At 36.8% G+C, this 18,944-nt stretch overlaps 1 protein-coding gene across 6 annotated transcripts in view; it reads right to left on the bottom strand.

Annotated features, from left to right (window-relative positions):
• Window positions 1-18,944, bottom strand: part of Cntn6 (contactin 6) — a 338,831-nt gene that overhangs the window by 123,213 nt on the left and 196,674 nt on the right. For 5 of the 6 annotated variants that reach the window (XM_004854219.3, XM_004854220.3, XM_087182026.1 and 2 more), the window contains exon 5: window positions 10,220-10,315. The exons of the other annotated variant lie outside the window; for it this stretch is intronic. In XM_004854219.3, the coding sequence (XP_004854276.1) occupies window positions 10,220-10,315 (96 nt within the window). The remainder of the gene's footprint in view (window positions 1-10,219; window positions 10,316-18,944) is intronic. 6 annotated transcript variants of the gene reach the window in all.

Here is an 18,944-nt window from a genome sequence, read left to right as displayed (position 1 = left end):
AATGCAGGAGAGATCCCTTCTCGTCACAGCCACACTAGCATTTGTTATTGTTTGATTTCCTTATGATTGCCATTCTTTCTGGAGTGAAATGGAATCTTACCTTTGTTTTAATTTACATTTCTCTAGTGGCCAGAGGTTTTTTACATATGCATTTTTCATATACATATACATAATACATGTACAGATTTTTTCATATACATTTTTTCATATACTTGTTAAGCATTTGTATTTCTTCCTCTGTGAAGTGTCTATTCATTTCTCTAGCTCATTTCTTCATTGGACCTTTAATTTTAGGTGGCTTAATTTTTTTGAGTTCTTTATGTATTTTAGATTTCATTTCTCTGTCTGAATAGCTGGCAAAATTTCTTCCCAGTTTCTATGTTTTCTCTTCATTCTACTGATTGATTCTTTTGCTGTACAGAAGGCTTTTAGTCCTATATAATCCCATTTGTTGGTTCCTCCTGCTATTTCTTGTGCATTTGAGATTTTGTTTAGAAAATCCTTTCCTACACGTATGTCTTCAAGTGTTTTACCTATTTTATCTTCCAGAAGGTTGAATGTTTAGATCTTTGATTCATTTTTATTTTAATTTAGTATATGGTAAGAGATAAGGGTCTGGTTTCAATTTAAAAAGATACCAAACCTCTTGCTGTTCCTCTCCCTGGGTGTGATGGTGGATTTGGCAGACAAATTCAGTGGCAATAAACTGTCCACTGAGTCAGGATTATTCCTATGCAATCAATTCAATGACAGCACTAACAGGCTAGTCCATTACAGTGGCGTCTATCAGGGCTAGTTGAGAAATAACATACCATAAGCTCCTGTTTTGGATCTCCTTTTAGCAGTGGGAACACAGCACCAATCCTGGATAGCTCAGGCTGAATCTGATCCCTGAATACAGGTCCTGGGTCTGTGATCACCAGTCCCTGCATTTCAGGGAGACTCACCCCAGTCTGTTGTCCAACTGCGGACAGTCTTCAGTGACTATATTTTTCCCATCAACTCTGCGACTTTGGTAGTATGAGCACCAGGGAGCTGCTCTAGGATTGAAGTTCAAACTCCCAGCCCTCTTTTACTAGTCCGCACCTGCATTGTGCAGCTTTGTCCTGGGGCACTTGTAATGCAGACCCTCACCACCTGTTACCACTGGAGGGTCGCTTGGGAATCAGAGACTAGTGTTCTTGCTGTCTCCAGCTCCAGAATTCAGACACTTCTACTTGGAGAAGCCAAGCTGCTGGAACTCACTGCTTCACCATCTTGTCCTCTCTCCATTGTGTTTCTTGTTGCTGTTGTCCAAAGTGGCTCTTCCTCTACTCAGCCATGTTGGATCTTCCAGTTCCTTCCTTCTCAGTGGATCTTTCCTCAGCTTCTATGATGTGGCTTCCTCTAGTCATCCATGTTGAATCTCCTATTCTAGATTTTTGCCTTCTGCAGGAACAGGTCTGTTGTTTGGCTGGCACTTTTGCTGTCCCCTGTAGTGGGAAAACAATGCAGAGCCAGCTCCAAGTTTGCAGTGGCTGAGCCAAGGCATGGAATTCACAGTTGTGGAGATGTTCAGGGACCAGTCCTGGGCTGAGTGTTCCACTGGGGTCTGGGCTTCCTCAATATTTCTTTGATCTCCCTAAGAGTCTATGATTTTAGACCATGTATGCATAAATGTAATCCATTTTTATGTCCAAATATATGCCTTGACATTCTCATCCTGTTCTCAGTTATTGTGTCTTCATTTTCTTTCATAGTCTCTATTGGTGTCAGGTCTTTCATCATTCCATGTAGTTTCTTTGCTAATGTCCTTCGCTACCTAACATCTGAGCTTGTTGCTCTGTATCCACCAAAGAGATGCTCAAAGGTTTTTGTCTGAAACTAGAGAATTTTCTGAATAGTAAATTGTTCCTCACTATAAAAAGAAGGAGCAAAAAGTAGTTCAGATTCCCCTGTTGTCACTGACTCTTCACCTCTTGAGCCTTTTGCAAAATAAAGATAATCTTGCACAAATTCTCAGGGCTATGTCTCAGTTTAGAGATCCTTATTCAAGGGCTTTTGGGGGAGACGAATAAGCTTTAGTTCTCTGAAATCTACTGTAACCCCTTTCCCTTAACAGAAATTACAGGTTGCCAGTAGTGTCCAAGAAATCTTTGTGTTCTTCAACCTATAATCTTGGGGCCTGAAACTGTAATTTTCTTCTCTCCCTTGGTGAATTCATTTTTTATCTTAGCTACTAAACTTTCCAATCTGTTCCTACATGTGGTGTGTCCTTCTTCTATATTGGAATATTTAGAAGCAACTGAAAGAATTTAGTCCAGAAATAGGCGAGAGTGTATAAAAGTGGTCAATTTGAAAAACACTTTTATTTCAACCTCCCAACCATTGTTTCATGTAGTTAATACAGTATTGCTAATATATCCATTAAACAGAAGGGGGCATTGGAGCTAAGAGCACAAAGGGAGTTCCCTAAATCACACTGTTCATATGTGAAAGGAGCAGGGTGTAAATGTAGACACTTAGGGTCAAATCCTTTCCCTAACACCACATCTCTACTTTGCTACATATCTGCAATCAATCTCTTTTTCCATGTCACTTTTTATTTTTTAGCTTTCCTTTATCACCCTCAGACATCCTCCCAAACTCCTACATTCTCTGTGTATGCAATCCAACTCAGGTTCACAGAAAAAAAGTCCTACCACTCATTGCCTACCCCATCAACAATGCCTGTCCTATGCCCCATATCCCAGGAATCTCATGAGGCAAAGGGTTAATCCACCATTTTAAATTACTCTAAAAGATTTATTGGGACATCATGAGGAAACCAAACACACAATCTTGAGGAAATAATTCTTCCTACTAAAATAAGCCTATTTATGACAGAGGTTCTAAAAACTTTGGTGTGTATCAGAATCGTAACAAGAACTTATGAAAACACAAACTGTAATTCTATAAATCCAGTGCTGTTGGAGGCAGAGGAAGGAGCATCCCAAGTTTGAACCTAGCCTGGGCAACTTAGTTATTTAAGCTCTGTCTCAAAATAAAACGGGGTGGGTGGGCAGAGGCTGAGAGTCAGGTGTGGTGGTGCACACCTGTGATCCCAGCAAGGAGAAGGCTGAGGCAGGAGGATCACTGAAAGTTGGAGGCTAGCCTAGCTACATACATAGTGGGTTCAAGGCAGCTTGAACTACATGGTAAGACACTGCCTTAAACAAAAAAAAACAAACAAAAGTGGGGGGGGTATTAAAAATAGCTCATTATGAAGGCCCTGCATTTTATTTCCATTACTGCAGAAGTGAAAACAGAAACAAAAACAAAAACAAAACTAGCAGCTTCATCTTCAAAGTATCTGTTTTAGTAGGTGTGAGGAAGAGCCAGAAATATTCATAAATGACAAATTTCCTGGGATACTGATACTGGAGTGTGGAACTACACTTCAAAAACCATTTATATAAATGGGAAAACTCAGTCTTTTATGCATAACCACATTGTAAGACAAACACTCTGGATTCTGAATGGTAAGCACTGTATATTCCATTGGGTACAGTGTTGAAACCTGGAGAAGGGACTTCTGCTCAGTCCATAGATTTATGCTGTCCAAGCTAGCAGGGAGATGAGAGATGAGCTAGTTTAACCTTTTCATTTTACAAGTAAACAAGCAGTGGGAAAGAGTTTACAGCAGCCCTGGGATGACAACCCTGCTGCACTTTTGTGTCCTTCTGTGAATTGGTGGAAATGTTAAGTAGAAAGTCCTGGCTGCCACTGTCTTTCTCCCCCTGCCCTGCTCCCTTCTTCCCATGGGGTGACTCTTTTCATTCATCCAGAAATCCAGCCTGCAGTAGGGGCTTTTATCTTTTCATTCCATCATCAGCCACTGTCAGTGCTTAATTTGTATATGCTTACTGGTGAAAGAAAAAAAACAACAACTCCCAAATTGGAAGTTTTTGAAATCTTCCTATTTGCCTTTTCTTTATTTTTATTTATTTTTTTGGTACCGGGGATCGAACTCTGGTCCTCGAGCTTGCACAGCAGGCAGCAAAACCACTGAGCTAAATCCCCAGCCCTGCTTTTTCTTAATTAAATTCATGAGCCTCTTAAATTGAAACCATTGAATTTTTATATATTTTCTCCACCTTTTATGACATTCATCTGTTATTAATGATTTTGATGCATTGTCCCTGTGATGGTTCAGAAGTAACATTAGAGCTTCGTGATAATTGGTCCTTCCTGAAGCATTTCTGTAATTTCTCATTGACACTATTGTCTACAATTGCATTATTATTAGAAATGCAGATCTGCAGTCAGCAATTGAAGACTCTATCTGCTGTTCTCTCAAGCATACAAAAAATCCTATTTTCTCCAGGGCATGATTATGTTTTGACAACTTTTACAGTCTTATGTCCTGTACTGTGATAGTTAAAACACAAATACAAAAGATATATGTAATTATACCCTTTATATGGGATGTAGTTTATTGGAAGAGAAGTATTTCAAATCAAAGGGAACAATAATGATACAGCAAAACCTACAATTGGTGCTATAGAACAGATCTCAAAATTGATAGCAAATTTCTTGGAGTAGAAAATAAATGAGTAGAATAAATAATCTGAAGCATTCTGATCAGATTTAGTGAGCACATCCTCTATTTGGAATATTCCAGAATGAGTGTACTTTTCTGCCACCATTGTGTAGTACTTCAAGACTAAATGTAACTCTTGGGTGGTAAATTACGGTTATGCAAGCTCAGTGGCTAAGACCTAAACCAAGAACAGTAATTCCTGGGTTAAGTCACTGATACTGTACTAAGCATTTTATGATGCAACCCAGAAAACTTTTAAAATCTATTTCTATTTGAGTTTCTATTTGTACCACAATTGCTACTTGATCAGCTGGATTTTATTAGCTCTTCCGATTTATACAGCTTTTGTTTGGAATCATGAAGATGGAGATCTTTGGGGCCTACAAATAACCAGTAAGTAAAGTCCCTCTAAGCTCTTTTTTTTTTCTTTTCAGTACCAGAGATTGAACTCAGGATCTTGCACTTGCGAAGCAGGCACAGTGCCACTGAGCTAAATCCCCAGCCCTCTAAGCTCTAATTACTGCTAAGTTCTAAAGAGTTTGAGAACTGATTGTACACTGGCAAGACATATCCGGAGAACAAGTAAAAACACAGAAAGCTTTAGATTAAATTCTGGGAAAGATCCAATCCTAAGAAAGACTGAGAAAGTCATAAGTTATAAATACAGAAGAACTAGACTTCCTTTTTTCTTCCCATTTTTCATCCATTATGAATGAGCTTAACACAGCATATTCAAGAGACAGGCTCGTACTCAGCCGGGGATTTTTTTTTTCTACCAGGGTATATATGGAAACATCTGGCAACATTCTCACAATGTGGGAAAATATGGTACTGGTATGTAGTGGGGAGAGACCAAGGATACTGCTAAAACATTTTAACAGAGCATAATATGGTATTTCATGAGAAAGAGTCCCCCTAAATGTGAATTGTAGCAATACTCAGAAATTCTGGGTTCTTTCAGGAAAGTAAGGAAAACTGCCAGGAGTGGAGTGTGGGAGAGGGGATTGGCATGTGAGACCTATAAAACTAAATTCTGGAATTTTGCAAAGTTATAAAGCATGAGAAGAGCCATAAGCTTGCTGATTCTAATCCTGTACATTAATCTTAGGCAAATCAATCTGCTTCTCTGGATGATGCTCACTATTCTCCACCAAAAATAAGAATTCCTGTCATCTCTTTGTATACTTCATTTAAAACCTACTAAATATTTTACTTTCTTTTTTCTTTTTTTTTTTTTTTCCTTTGGTAGCACTAAATATTAGCCCAGAACCTCTCACATGGTAGGCAGGTACTCTGCCATTGGGCTAACCCTGTTCTGGGCTAGATTATGCCAGACAAAATTAGGCAGTAGATAAACACAGTAATGTATAGTTAGGATTCAATGAATTGCAGTCACACAGTCATGGTTAAGATAATGCTGACATATTTAACATGACTGCTCCATTTTTTAAATTGAGATATTTCTTCCAAAATATTAAATGACTCGAGGTAGGCAGAATACTGACTTGAGAGCCCACTACACAGGAGGCACTCATTACCTTACCCAACTATGAGACATTAAATACCATTTATATATAGTGGATTTTCAATTTAGGCCTCCAAAGCAAATCTTTCTCCCTAAGCTTGCAATCCAGCTGCTACTGTCTTAGGAACCTGAGAATGCTTTTAACTGGCTCATTGTTCTCTTTCCTGCCTCACTTTCTTTGTGAAGGTGAACTGTGCAAAGACTTCAAAAAAAAAAAAAAAAAAGGCTTCATGACCAGCTGATTGGATTAATGGACATTTTGTTTAATGCAGACCAACTTATAGACATAGACAGATACTTTCTGTATTTATCTGTAATTTATCCTTGGATTAGGTGTATCAAAGTATAATTATAAATGGATAACTTTTACATTACTATGAAATAAATTAACCCAAAACTTAGCTACCTCAAATAACACTCATTTATTAGCACATAGCTCTGTATGTCAAATGAGCAGGGAAGATAGATCTGAATTCTCTGCTTAGGTTCATACAATGATAAAATCAGGTGCCAGAATACATTTCTGGATGGTATAGGGAAGAAGCCTCTTTCAAAATGATTTAGGCTGTTGGTGTAATTGACTTTCTTGGTTACAGGACTAGGTCCCATTTTAATGATGGCTGACTGTTGATGCCTGTCAGCTCCTAGGGACTGCCCTGAAATTCTTGTTACATGGTCCCCTCTGTCCTCAAGGCCAGAAACAGAGAATCTTAAATTTTCTCTAGCTAGAAGAACCCCATCTCTTGGAAGGGCTCACCTGATTAGATCATCTCCACCAAAGGTAGTCATTTTGTTCCTGTCAAATGTGCCATCTTCTCTAATCACAGGAATGTGATGCCTATTCACAAGCCTCACCCACACGCAGATGGAAGGTTTTACACAAAGGCATGGGCCACTGAATATCACCTTGGAATTCTGCCAACTACAATAGCCTTTCCTACTTTTCTTTTTAAATATTTTTAATCTCTTTAAAGGCTCCATATTCCCCCTGCTCCACTTGACTATCACAGAGATGCCCTTGAAGTATACACCCATATTGATGAGGGAAGATGGAGTTAGAATGGCAGTTTGGACCAAAGGTTTGCATGGCCAAATTTGTTTTTAAGTCAGAAAGATCTGAGTTGGAATCTTGCCTTTATTTACTAACAGGTAGCTACTTTCTTTAATTATTTGAATTTGAGTTTCTTTATTTTAAAATTATTCTTAATTATTAAAATAACAGAATATAAAAATAAATGGGAAGCCCTTATAGAGCCTGCCCATCGAAATTATATAATCAATAACTATTACTCAAACATTCTCCCTCTCAATATTGATCATTATTTGTATAATGAGATAAAAGTGTGTCTACTGATACTCTTTTCAGATTTTACCTAGGAGGTCGATAAAAAACAAGAGAACAATGGCTGTGTATCCCTCTTACCTTCATAGAGATGAAGATACTCTTGGTATATCTTGAAACTATTCAGGATGAAAGTTACTAGAACTTGCAAGTCATCAATACTGACAAATATCCTAAGTAGATTTCATGTGAAATTGCTACTTAGCATGTCATGAAACTGTATTAGGTAAATTTGTCATTGCTCTCATGCATGAGGAATATTTAGTTACAAAGTTCTTGGGGCCAGGGATTTAGCTCAGTGGTGCCAGCGCCTGCCTCAAAAGCCCAAGGTCCCGAGTTCGATCCCAGGTACAAAAAAAAAAAGAATTCTCAAAGTTCTTAAGGTAGTTTTCATACATCTGTGACTTAATTGCATGACATTAATTGCAGGCACAATTATAATGAAGGCTTTAAATTATTAAAATATTCTTTAACGTTAGAAGGCTACAACTTCTTGCTCAACTGCTTTTCTTTTTTTCTTTTTGGTAATGGGGATTGAACTCGAGACCTTGCTCTTGAGAGTCAGGGGGCAGAACCACTGAGCTAAATCCCCGGCACTCTTTTTTTTAAACATGTGTAACTTATTTGTAAAGATCTTACATTTTTGTTATACTTGATTAAAGTAAAAAAAAAAGTTGGAAAAAACTTCAATATTGTCAAGGATCTTTGAATGGTAACAGAGTGTAAAATGACAGACTTACAGAAGAATTTGCTTATTTTATCTTAAATTATAGTACTGGAAAAAAATTTTCCATATTTTGAAAAAAACAAGCACCAACTAAAGTCCTCAGCATTTTTGTATGCTCTGCAACAACACTGTTTTATCTTGTGATAGCACAGAAAGCACTGTATTGCCTGTAACAATTCAAGGAAACATAATGGCCAAATGTTTGGTAGAGTAATAGACTGTTAACTTCTAACTGGTATTTTTTTCATTTTGTTACAGGTATGCCATAAGGATGTACAAAGTGAAAATAGTGTCAGAAAAAGTTTTAATTTTTTCAAAGTTCATAAATGAACTCTGGTTTAACATCAGAAAAACTGCTTGCAATTATGCTTAAGCATCCATCTTATCTATTTTCAAAATTCTTGGATTCCAGAGTAGTTGTCAATGATAACAAAATAATGGTGGCTAAGAGCTGAGTGTCTGGGAGTTTGTGTGCCTGGATTTCAATCCTGGTTCCATTGCATACCAGCTGTGTGACCTTGAACTATTTATGTAACCCCTCTCTACCTCAGTGTAGTGGACCTGGAAGACAATAATTATAATACTATATCTGTTAACAGTTGTGAGAATTTCAGACATTAATAAAAGTAAAGTACTTAGACTTCTATTGCATATTTTTTTCTGTTATTATTAAGCTTTCTCTGCTATAATGAGTATAATGTAACGTACTAAATTAAAGAGTTCATGGATATTTTCACCTACAGGTTCCAGTTGAGAATCATTACCAACTTTACCATAACATTTGGAATTTGAAAAAAAATTGTAATCCTCAGGGAACAAAATCATCAGGAAGTTTGGATTTCTGGCACTAGACTAATTTATTAGCCAATCTGACTCTTCCAAATAGAGATTACCATTTATTGTTTCATTTTAACCACTGCTAAGAGATATTATAATTTGATGTTATCCAAAATTCCCTTCCAGTTGATGGGGTACCTCTCTTTCCCAACAGTTAATCTGATGTGGCCTAGAGGAGTGCTGGAATTTGCTTTGCATAGAATCCAAAAATTAAAATGAAATAACAATTTTGGCTTTTTTTTTTTCTTAAATTCTTTTATTGGTACATTTTAGGTATACAACACAATTACATTTCTCATTGGGAACTTGTACCTTTACATGATGCATCTTGGTTCGGCTTTCTTTTTTTAATGAAATACTGACCATTACACTAATCAATTTGTACTCCTTTGCTCATTTAACATATGTAATGGCAATCAATACAAATATTGGTTATTATCTTTAATCTACAGATAATGCAACTAAGGCTTGAAGGGGATTAAATAAATTGTCCCTTGTCATGGACTGTATGTCACAATACCAGATTATAGCTGCAGTCTGTTTCAAAACAAAGTTTCAATACCAGAACTTTATATCTTGTCATGTTTATCTCATTAAGGATATAATTGTGGAGCAGTTGCTTGAATAATATTTTCAAAAGAAAACATTTGAATGTTGGAGTGTTTCGATGCAGTAGATGAGCTTGAAGAGTGTCTATGGCTCTTTTTATTGTATTTACAGATATTATGGGTTCTATTACCAGATATCTAGATGCTCCCCCAAAGCCTCAAGCACTCATAAGTGGAGCTTTTGGGATTTGGGGAGGTGATAGGATCATGGGTGTGTGACATTGGATTAGTCCACTGATGGGTTTATAGCTGGATGTGATGTTGAGAGGTGAATCCTGGCAGGAAGAAATGGGTCACTATGGGTGTGGCCTGGAAGGAGATATAGATATATATATAGATATATATCTATATATCTATATATCTATATATATATTCTCCTCCTGTCTTGATTCCAGCTGGTTCTTGCCTGTCAAGCCACAGACTGTTTCTCCTCTGCCATGCCAACTGATTTTAGAGCCAGTCAACTGTGGATTGAAACCTCAAAAATGTGAACTAAAATAAACCTTTTCTCCTTTAACTTATGGGTGTCAGGTATTTCGTCCCAGCAATGAGAAAGTAACCAAGACACTCCCTTTAATCTCTTTACACATGAATTTCTCACAAATTACCCCCACTGTACCTCCAAAATGTGGTGGTGGCCCACAGAGAAGCACTACGCCTTGACCTTCTCGAACAGACACTGTGCTTCTTGTTTTGGTTTCAAAGTCTTCAATATCTTGGAAAATACAGAAAAAATTGTTTAGAATTAGTTACTTTGCAGGAGAAATAAAGTAGAATCTGTAATTTATTTTTTATTACTATGAGTAATGGATACTCATACTTGGCTGACCAGATGTTGTTGATCAATTAATCTGTATTGATTTTCATTCTCAAAATTTTGCATTGCTTTCCAACTTTCTTTGTAATATAATTAAACTCAATGTATGATAGAAGCATTTTCTGATATTACTTACTTTCTGTTTACTATTTATTCTCACAATTGTAGCCTAGCAGGAAATCTTTTAAGCCCAGCACATATTTACTCTTCCTATCCAGGAGAGGTATGATTTTAAGAAAGGTATGTAGTGAGTTTGCTGTGGTCTTCTAACATCTGGGGTTAATGGTTGCTATTTTAATGGGAATGGATGGAGTCTGTGAGAATTTAAGATTTAGTGATGTGACAGAAAAATATCCATATGATAAAATCAGTGACACAAAAAGTATCTTTTCAAATTTTTCTTGATCTTTTCCTTCACAAAGTTCCTTGTTGATCTTATTTGGAATGTTTTGATTTCTTAAATCAAAGAGTACTTGACATACAAAATTAGAGGAAAGCTTAGTATTAGAATTAGAGTATTAGAATTAGTATTATTAGAATTATTAGAATTAGTATTAGTATTAGAATTAGAGGAAAACTTCATAGAGGAAAGCTTATCTTGATAAGCCATCCATCTAAAGTATAAATTTATGTTCCTGGAAGATGTCACTCATCTTCTAGAAATGGGTAACTTACTAACTTCTCTGAACCTTAATTTCTTCACCTGTAAAATCTTTTTATTTATTCATTAATGCAGTCAATTACTGAAACACAGGAATGCTATTAATGTGTAAGATATATTTGTTAAGTAAAGCAAGCACATTCCTTTCTCTTACTATGTTTACCATCTAATAGCCCAGAAGATTCGTTACAAAACAAATGAATATTGATAGGTCTCCTACTACCTCAGCAGCTATTATGTATAGTAGCTGCCCTCTTCCTATGGTGCCTTGCCCCCTCCCCCGTGTGACGTCATGCCAAGATGGTTGCTCCCACCAAAGAACAAACCCTTCTTCCCAGCATGCCCCTGGTCCCACCTAGAGAGTAACCTAATACTCACTCACCTCCTACCTCCTAGTGACTTCATGGGCTCCTGCACTCCCTAACCACTACCTCACTCAACCCCGCCTCAGCCCCTACAAACCCCACCCCAGTCTCTATAAAAGACTCTCCCTGCCCTAGCCATATTGCTTTTGTCTCTCTATTCAGAGACAGCCAGGCAGATCTATTCCCCTAAAAGGCTTGTTGTGGCCTAGTCTGGTGTGGGTTTTCGGCCCTTTTACCTGATAAATATATTGTTCACAAATTGTGATAGCGGTTCGGGAGATTGTTGTCCATGAAGATCTATCCTTCTCTCGTCCATAACAGGGGACATGAAAGTCAAACATACTTGTCTACCTAGAGATTATTTTTCCCACATTTCTTCGTAGGTTAATACGGCAGGCAGAAACAGGATAGCATCTCTCTTTTATTTTTTGAGAGAGCATTTCCACAAATTTTAATATTCCCTACTCATCTATCTCTCCCATCATCTGGATTGTCAATGATACAAGAGTTGTTGGCAGCCACCTCTTGAACACTAAAAAGCCACTATTAGCCTGAGCCCTTAAGTGACTGCATGAAGCAGAACCATAGTTGATCCAAAATTTGTTTGAGGTGTTTATTTTGGGATTTCTTTGTTATAGCAGGTGAACCTTTATCCTAAGACAGACTGTAAATAAAGAGTACAGATCTCATGGATGAGAAAGACAACCGTGGACTGGGGATATGGGGCAAGGAAAACATTCCTTCCAGAAGAGAAAGCAGGCAGGACTAAAAAGTCTAGATGTGGAAAATGCAGGGGAGTTTCACAGTTTTGAAAAAAAGTCAATGTTATTGGTGCATCGTGGGTGAGAATTCAAGGAGATGGAAGTGGAGGGCAGACTTTTTTTTTTTTTTCAGTACTGGAAGTTGAACCCAGGGCCTTTGCATTAGGTTACATCCCCAGATCTTTATTTTTTTAAATTATTATTGTTTTTTAAAATTTGAGATAGGCTGTCACTAAGTTGCTAAGTCAGCCAGGGTGGGCTTTAACTTGAGATCCTTATACCTCAGCTTCTTAAACTATTGAGATCGCAGGCATGTACCACCATGTCTAGCTCATTTTGAAGGGTTATAACACATGGACGGAATTAAAAATGCAAAGACAATACTTCTAGACAAATCAATAAGCTAATAATATCAATGTAAACAGATGAATGATATTTAGAACATGTACAGATTTCAGGTCCTCAATGAAATAAGGTATTAATCAAAAAGGATTGATAAATGTCATCCTGTTTTGTTTTGTTTTTTGACAGGGTCTCACTATGTAGTTTGGGATGGCCTTGAACTTGTGACAATCCTCCTGCTTCAGCTTCCCAAATACTGGGGTTACAGGCATGTGCCACCATGCCTGGCAGTATCATACTGCCAAGAAAAAAAATGCTGAATATTTCTGCGACATTATACTATTATTAAAGAAAAACTTACACAAGAATATCTCATTAAATTGTCATAGAAAACCTATAGAATGGATTGTTAAAAGTTATTTGCATTGTTTATCTCAAAGGAGTGGATAAGAGAATGTGGAAGTGGACATTATAAAATCTGTACTTATACTGTACTTTTTAAAATTTTAAAAAGATTATGTATTATGTATTTGTGTGTTTAGGTTTATTTTTAGCAGCTTTCCTGTGGTGTACTAGAATAAATTATTGGTACTAATTGAAGGAATACTAGAGTTCTATTTTGATATTTTAATTTGTATTACCCATGAGCTATCTAATTGATAATGTTATAAAGGCTATGAAATGCCTGCTGCTTAAACACAGAGGAGGTCAGAATTTATACAAATGGGACTTACCAGCATATAAAATGAATTTAAGTCATAGGAATGTGTGTAATCCCTATGGGATGACACTCAAATTTTTGCCATGAGCAACATAGTGAATGGTTGTTTAAGATCAAACTCTCAAAGTCTTGACAATTTGGAAGTAAAGAACTACTGATATATGGGGGAGGGGCTGAGGGAGAAAATAAATACAATGGAAGCAGCAAATAAGAGGTAGAATAAGATGTGGAAAGAAAAAGCTATTAGTCATATTTGATCTTGACAAAATAATTTCAGTAGAGTTTTGGGAGGAAGCCAATATAAATTGAGGAACAGATAGTAGATAAGGACAAGGAGATCATAGGCATGCAAATGCCTTCAAGTTGGCTATGAATAGGAAATGAGATTTAGGAGGAACATAAAAGTGTTTGGAGCATGAGAGTGCTATACTATTCTAAGTGATCAAATAAAGAAAGACACTGATGATTCAGCACATTAAATCCTTAAAGTTATCAGACCCCAGTGGATGGACTTCATAAGGAACAAAGAATCCAGAAAGTGAATATACATACCAATAGAAAGCAGAGGGATCACAAAGTGGATGCTGATTAAATAAGAATGTTTTGAGCAGTGGTTTCAAATTTTTCAATGAAACTGATAGGAGAGTATTCAGTAAATCATTTGAGAAGGTAGAGGACACAAGTAACATTCCTATTTAGCAGGGCTCTTATAGGGTTAAGTGGAATAATTAATTTTAAAAATCTAGAGGACAGCCTGGAATTGAGTAGGTACTGCAATCACACTAGCAGCAATTACTATGATTATGACATTCTAAGTGGAGAGGGCCAACTATCATGTTTTCCTCTGACTAATGTAAAGCATAAATACACTAATCTAAAAATACAAGTCAAATGGTCCATACTAGTGCCAGAAATGTTTTTTTGTAGGGATGATTTTATTTGAAGCATTGTTTGTCTTCTAAGTACATTGTTTCCCAAATAAGTATTTTTTTAAACACACGGTTTTCTATCTGTGTAAAGTAAAAGAGTTTTATGCAACAGATGCACTAGGATATTTACATTTAGCAAATCATATATTCTCTCTTATAATGATAAAAATATTTCATCAGGATGGACTCAACTTATCCCTAACTATACCTTCCCTCTCCCCACCTGTTCTCAAGCAGTAATCATTAGCTGTATAGTAATTTAGGACCTGCCATGCCTGAAATGCTTCCCACAGAGTATTTTAAATCAAATATGCTCCCTTTATTCTTTGGTTCCAGGAAAACTGAATCAGCCAATCTATGTTAATGGCCTCAACATAAACTATTGGGGCTGAGGTTATAACTCACTGGGAGAGCATTTGAATAGCACACGTGAGGCCCTGAGTTCAATCCCTAGAGCTACAAAAATAAAGTAAAATAAAGTAACGATAGCCTTGACTTGTGTTTTATAACTTTGGTTTACATCAGTTTAAATAAGATTCCTCAAGAAAAATCAACCTAACAAATTTTAAGAGTATTTTTCCTTGACTATTAGTTTTGAAAGCTCCCATTAAATTGTCATTACTTTTTAATAGTCATAAAAACAAACACTGTCACAAAGGAGTAATGAGAAATAGAATGATTCTATGAAATTAACAAGCTTTGGATTGAAATTTCTCAGTGTCACATTGTCAGTGCCCCACAGTCCAGCAACATCAATCATGTTTTCAGCGTTAATCAGAAGTCATCATAACACAGTGTTGATAAGGCCACTGATAGTTTAATATATTCTGTGTTCACTTCTGCTTAAATAGTATCCATTTGCAACATAATTTCTCTGTGCTTTTTATGATTACAATGGGGTTTCTATTAGCTGACATGAAAGGAAATCAACTCCTCTCAAAAGTCACACAAGTCCTGTTAGCTATCAAAACACAGTCGTTTCAAAATGTTACTAGTTCACAGGTTTTAATTAATAATTCAGATTTAAAAACTATTTAGTAGCACATAGACCACAGACAAGATATAATTTTGCCTATTCAAACCAAGAGCTCTCTCATGTGAATATGCTTTCAACAACAGCTATTTTTTTTTATGTCCAATCTATATTTCAAATATCTTTCTGCTAACCAGAACTATGATTTGATTCAGATAAGTTTTTGAGGCAAGCTCTGAGGAAGTAAATAGCCATATGAGCATCCAACAAATGCTTTGTTTACTTTGCATATCCTTTAAAAACTTTAAATTTATTCTTCTATAAGCAGAGGCCAGAGAGAACCACCAGTTTCTATTTTTGCCCTATTCATTTTTTGCTTAGGAGAAAATAACTTAGTGTGAGATCGTTCCCTCAGATGGTCTCAAATTCTATAATATTTGGACATATTCCCATAAACCACAAAGGTGACCTGCCCAGGCCGTCCTTGTGCTTAAGGTATAATTCCTGCAGTGCTGGTTACTGTTAAAAACCTCAACTGTTGAGGTTGCTCTCATTAAGCCATTCTGATGACCACAGCTTATCGGGTCCTATGGTTTTATTGCTGGTTTTGGAGGAAGCATTTGGCAGGAGCATAAGCAAAAATGCAGTCACAAACAAGGCTCTGTTCCAAAGGCCAGCAGGAAGTGCTTGAGGATGGTCCATAAAATGAGCTTTAAAGAATTACTGGGCCACATGCTCTCTCCTGGAGCAACCAAGGAACAGGGGAGGGACAAGGGCCACAAAATGTACTTAAAATTTAAATCCAGGCAATGCTAAGTAATGCAGCATCTAATTGTAGGGAAAATATATCTTTGCAGATGTCACATGTAAGAATGAATCTCAGCTTAATTAAAACAAGAAAATTGTGCATTCATTGCCAAGGCCTAAGGGTCACATTAAGAGGTTATGTTTGACAGTGCTAGTGCCAAGCCCTGACACGGATGAGGGCAGTGGTGTGCCAACTTCCCTAAGTTTGGAAGAAGGCTATGAGTGCCCAGGGTCCATCAGCCAGGACCAATAGGACAGCACCTGGAAATTTGGGAATAAGCAAAATATTAATTCATCAGGAAAATGTGCATGCTGGAAGCAGACATGGGGCAGGTGAGCCATTAAAACTCTTGAGTAGTAATAGTAATTGCATCTTTTACCATTACTCTGTATAAAATACTTAAATTTCAAGTTTTTAGTCTTCTATTTTTACTTTTTCCTATATCCAGAATAGCTATTGAGGGCCAGACACTTTGATTAGGACTGTTGTTTTAGTTTATTACTAGAAGAGTGTAGTACATAATGTCTACATTTCTTGTGGGAAGTTGGTACCTGTACATAACACACCTTAATTTCTTTTTCATCCCCTTTCCCTTCCCTTCCTACCCTCTCCAGCAATCCCTTGATCCCCTTCCCCTGCATAAAAGGAATGTAAACATTATGTACTGCAAACACGTACAAAAAATGATAAGGACTTTCCATGAACCCTCACACCTCTGTGATGTGGGCATCAGTTTCGTGTACTCTAAGCAGAAGAGAACATGGAGGCTCATCAAGGACTGCCCACAGACCAAAGGAATCCAGACAGGACAGCAAAAGGCAATCTGGTACCAGAGGCCACACTCTCCAACAGGAGGCTTGGCTTTTTTCTAGGTGTAAAATGGGGCCTCCCTGCCCCAAGATACTGAATTGATACAAACTGCCACTCCAAGTTTAAATAAAGGAACAAATGAAAGTCCAATCCCTTTTCAAAGAATTGTACAAATTCCTTGTTGACAGGAAGAGGTGCTGTGCTTTTAGGTATTTGAAATAGTTCTATTTTCTATGTTTTCGCTTTGCTGAATCTGTTTGTGTCTATGTTTGTTTCTTGATCCATCTCCAGCTTCACATCAATGGAAACATGGAACTCGACCTCTTACTTCAGCCTACAGGAATGTACACCACCCTGTACTAGTATGAAACATCCCCATACCATATCCTGTGCCTGGATCAGTTTTACTAATTTAGTAAGAAACAAATATTAGGTACACAGTAGTACATGAAAGCTCTTTAGCCACCCGTCTTTGTTGCTCATTGCTCTTCCACACTCTCTCATTATCATCCTCTCTTTCAATTGCAAGGGTAAACAATCTTCCCAGTTTCCTCCACAAAATAATAGTTCAGCTATTCTGGCTCTTATTATCACTCAGGAATTAACTAACTCACAGAAGGTCACAAGTAAAGTAAATAAAGCTTAATCCAAATATTAATGCTGTAAAGTGTGTATGCTGCCACCAGACTATGCTGCCTTCCCTAGTGTTTCTCCCAGAGACACTGCAGTCTACTTTAGAGACATAACCTAGTATCTTTCTTCATGCCTGAGAAGCAATTTCAGTTATTTATCTCTTCTATGACACTAGATCTGATGTTAAACTTTAAGATTTATTTTCCCTTTCTCCCAGCTTTCCAGCAATCAAATACTATTTTCTTCCTTTGAGAACCTTTCTGAAGAAAGTTCAGTGTTGAAGGCTTGCGCTGGAGTAAACAGGGCTCGGGAGCACCTGTTCACTTTCACTATGCAAGTCCCAGGTTGAAGGACAGTTCTTTGTTTTGGCCTAAGGCAAGAACATTTTGCTGGGCAAAGGAATGCAGATACCTTTCCCAGCAAAACAAACTGGTGAAAGACACCAAGAAAAATTCCCTAGTTCTGTATCATACACACAGTTACCCCAGATATAACAGATGAAACTTTCAGATTTAAAGGGATCTTTGTTAAATCTCAAAACAGAATAGCAAGGTTATTCTGAATGAATCTCTATTTCTCTTTAGAGGGGTCCACTCATTAAAAAACACCAAAGCTATCCCTGTTACTATTTTATATGTGGTTCTGATTAAGGAGGGAGGTCTTATTTCTATTAATTTTTCCTGGCTTTTATTAAGTGCCATACAAAAATACCTCTACTTAGAACAGTTTAATTTCCTGTTATTGTTTTCTGGATGCTATATACTCAGTTAGTGTTCACAATATTATTGGGTTTCTTAGCACATCTCAGTAACATAACATGACATAACCTAATAAAGCACAATACTATTGTCAAATCCTATAAAAGAAGCAATAGCTAAATCTTGATATTAGACATAAATTTAGAACACTAATATCCAAATAGGAAGTAAGAAACTATTTTAAGAGTGTCTGATGTCAAATCCACTTACAATCCCAGTTAAAATTCTTCCTTTTTTAATGTAAAACATTTGTATAAAAATTCATAAATAAGTAGAGAGCAAATGAATTGTTTCTTGGTTTCATGGAATGCTCACTGCACTGAGAACAATTTTCTTATGCTGCTTAAAAACATATACAGGAAAATAAAGGAGAGGGTTGATACATTCTTTTCTATCAGTTCAATATCTAGCTTTTCACAGAGATAAGAATTTAATAGAACAAGTAACTCAATATGAAAGGCCTAGTTGCTTTATTATATACATAGGATTGGATATGATTTTCTATAATGGACTTCTTTTGACAAATGGTGTTAAGAACAGTGACACCTAGACAAAAAAACAAACAAACTAACTAACTACACAAACAAACAAAAAACCCAAGTACTCAAGCACTAGATCTGGACTGTCCCCAAACTTGCTCAGTGAGTTTGTGAATTCTTTACAGTTCAAGCTGGAGAAGAGAAATAGGTAAGAATGGTGGAATTTGGATAGCACAGGATAGCTTGAGATGCCAGATTATTTAAGTAGAACATTAGAGTTCTTTGCT

This window comes from Heterocephalus glaber, unplaced genomic scaffold (genome assembly GCF_053883595.1).
Source record: "Heterocephalus glaber isolate CG9 unplaced genomic scaffold, H.glaber_assembly_v1.0 deba00001472, whole genome shotgun sequence".
Classification (NCBI taxonomy): domain Eukaryota; kingdom Metazoa; phylum Chordata; class Mammalia; order Rodentia; family Bathyergidae; genus Heterocephalus; species Heterocephalus glaber.
Note: the sequence above shows the minus strand (reverse complement) of the source record. Positions and strands in the feature narration are given on the sequence as shown.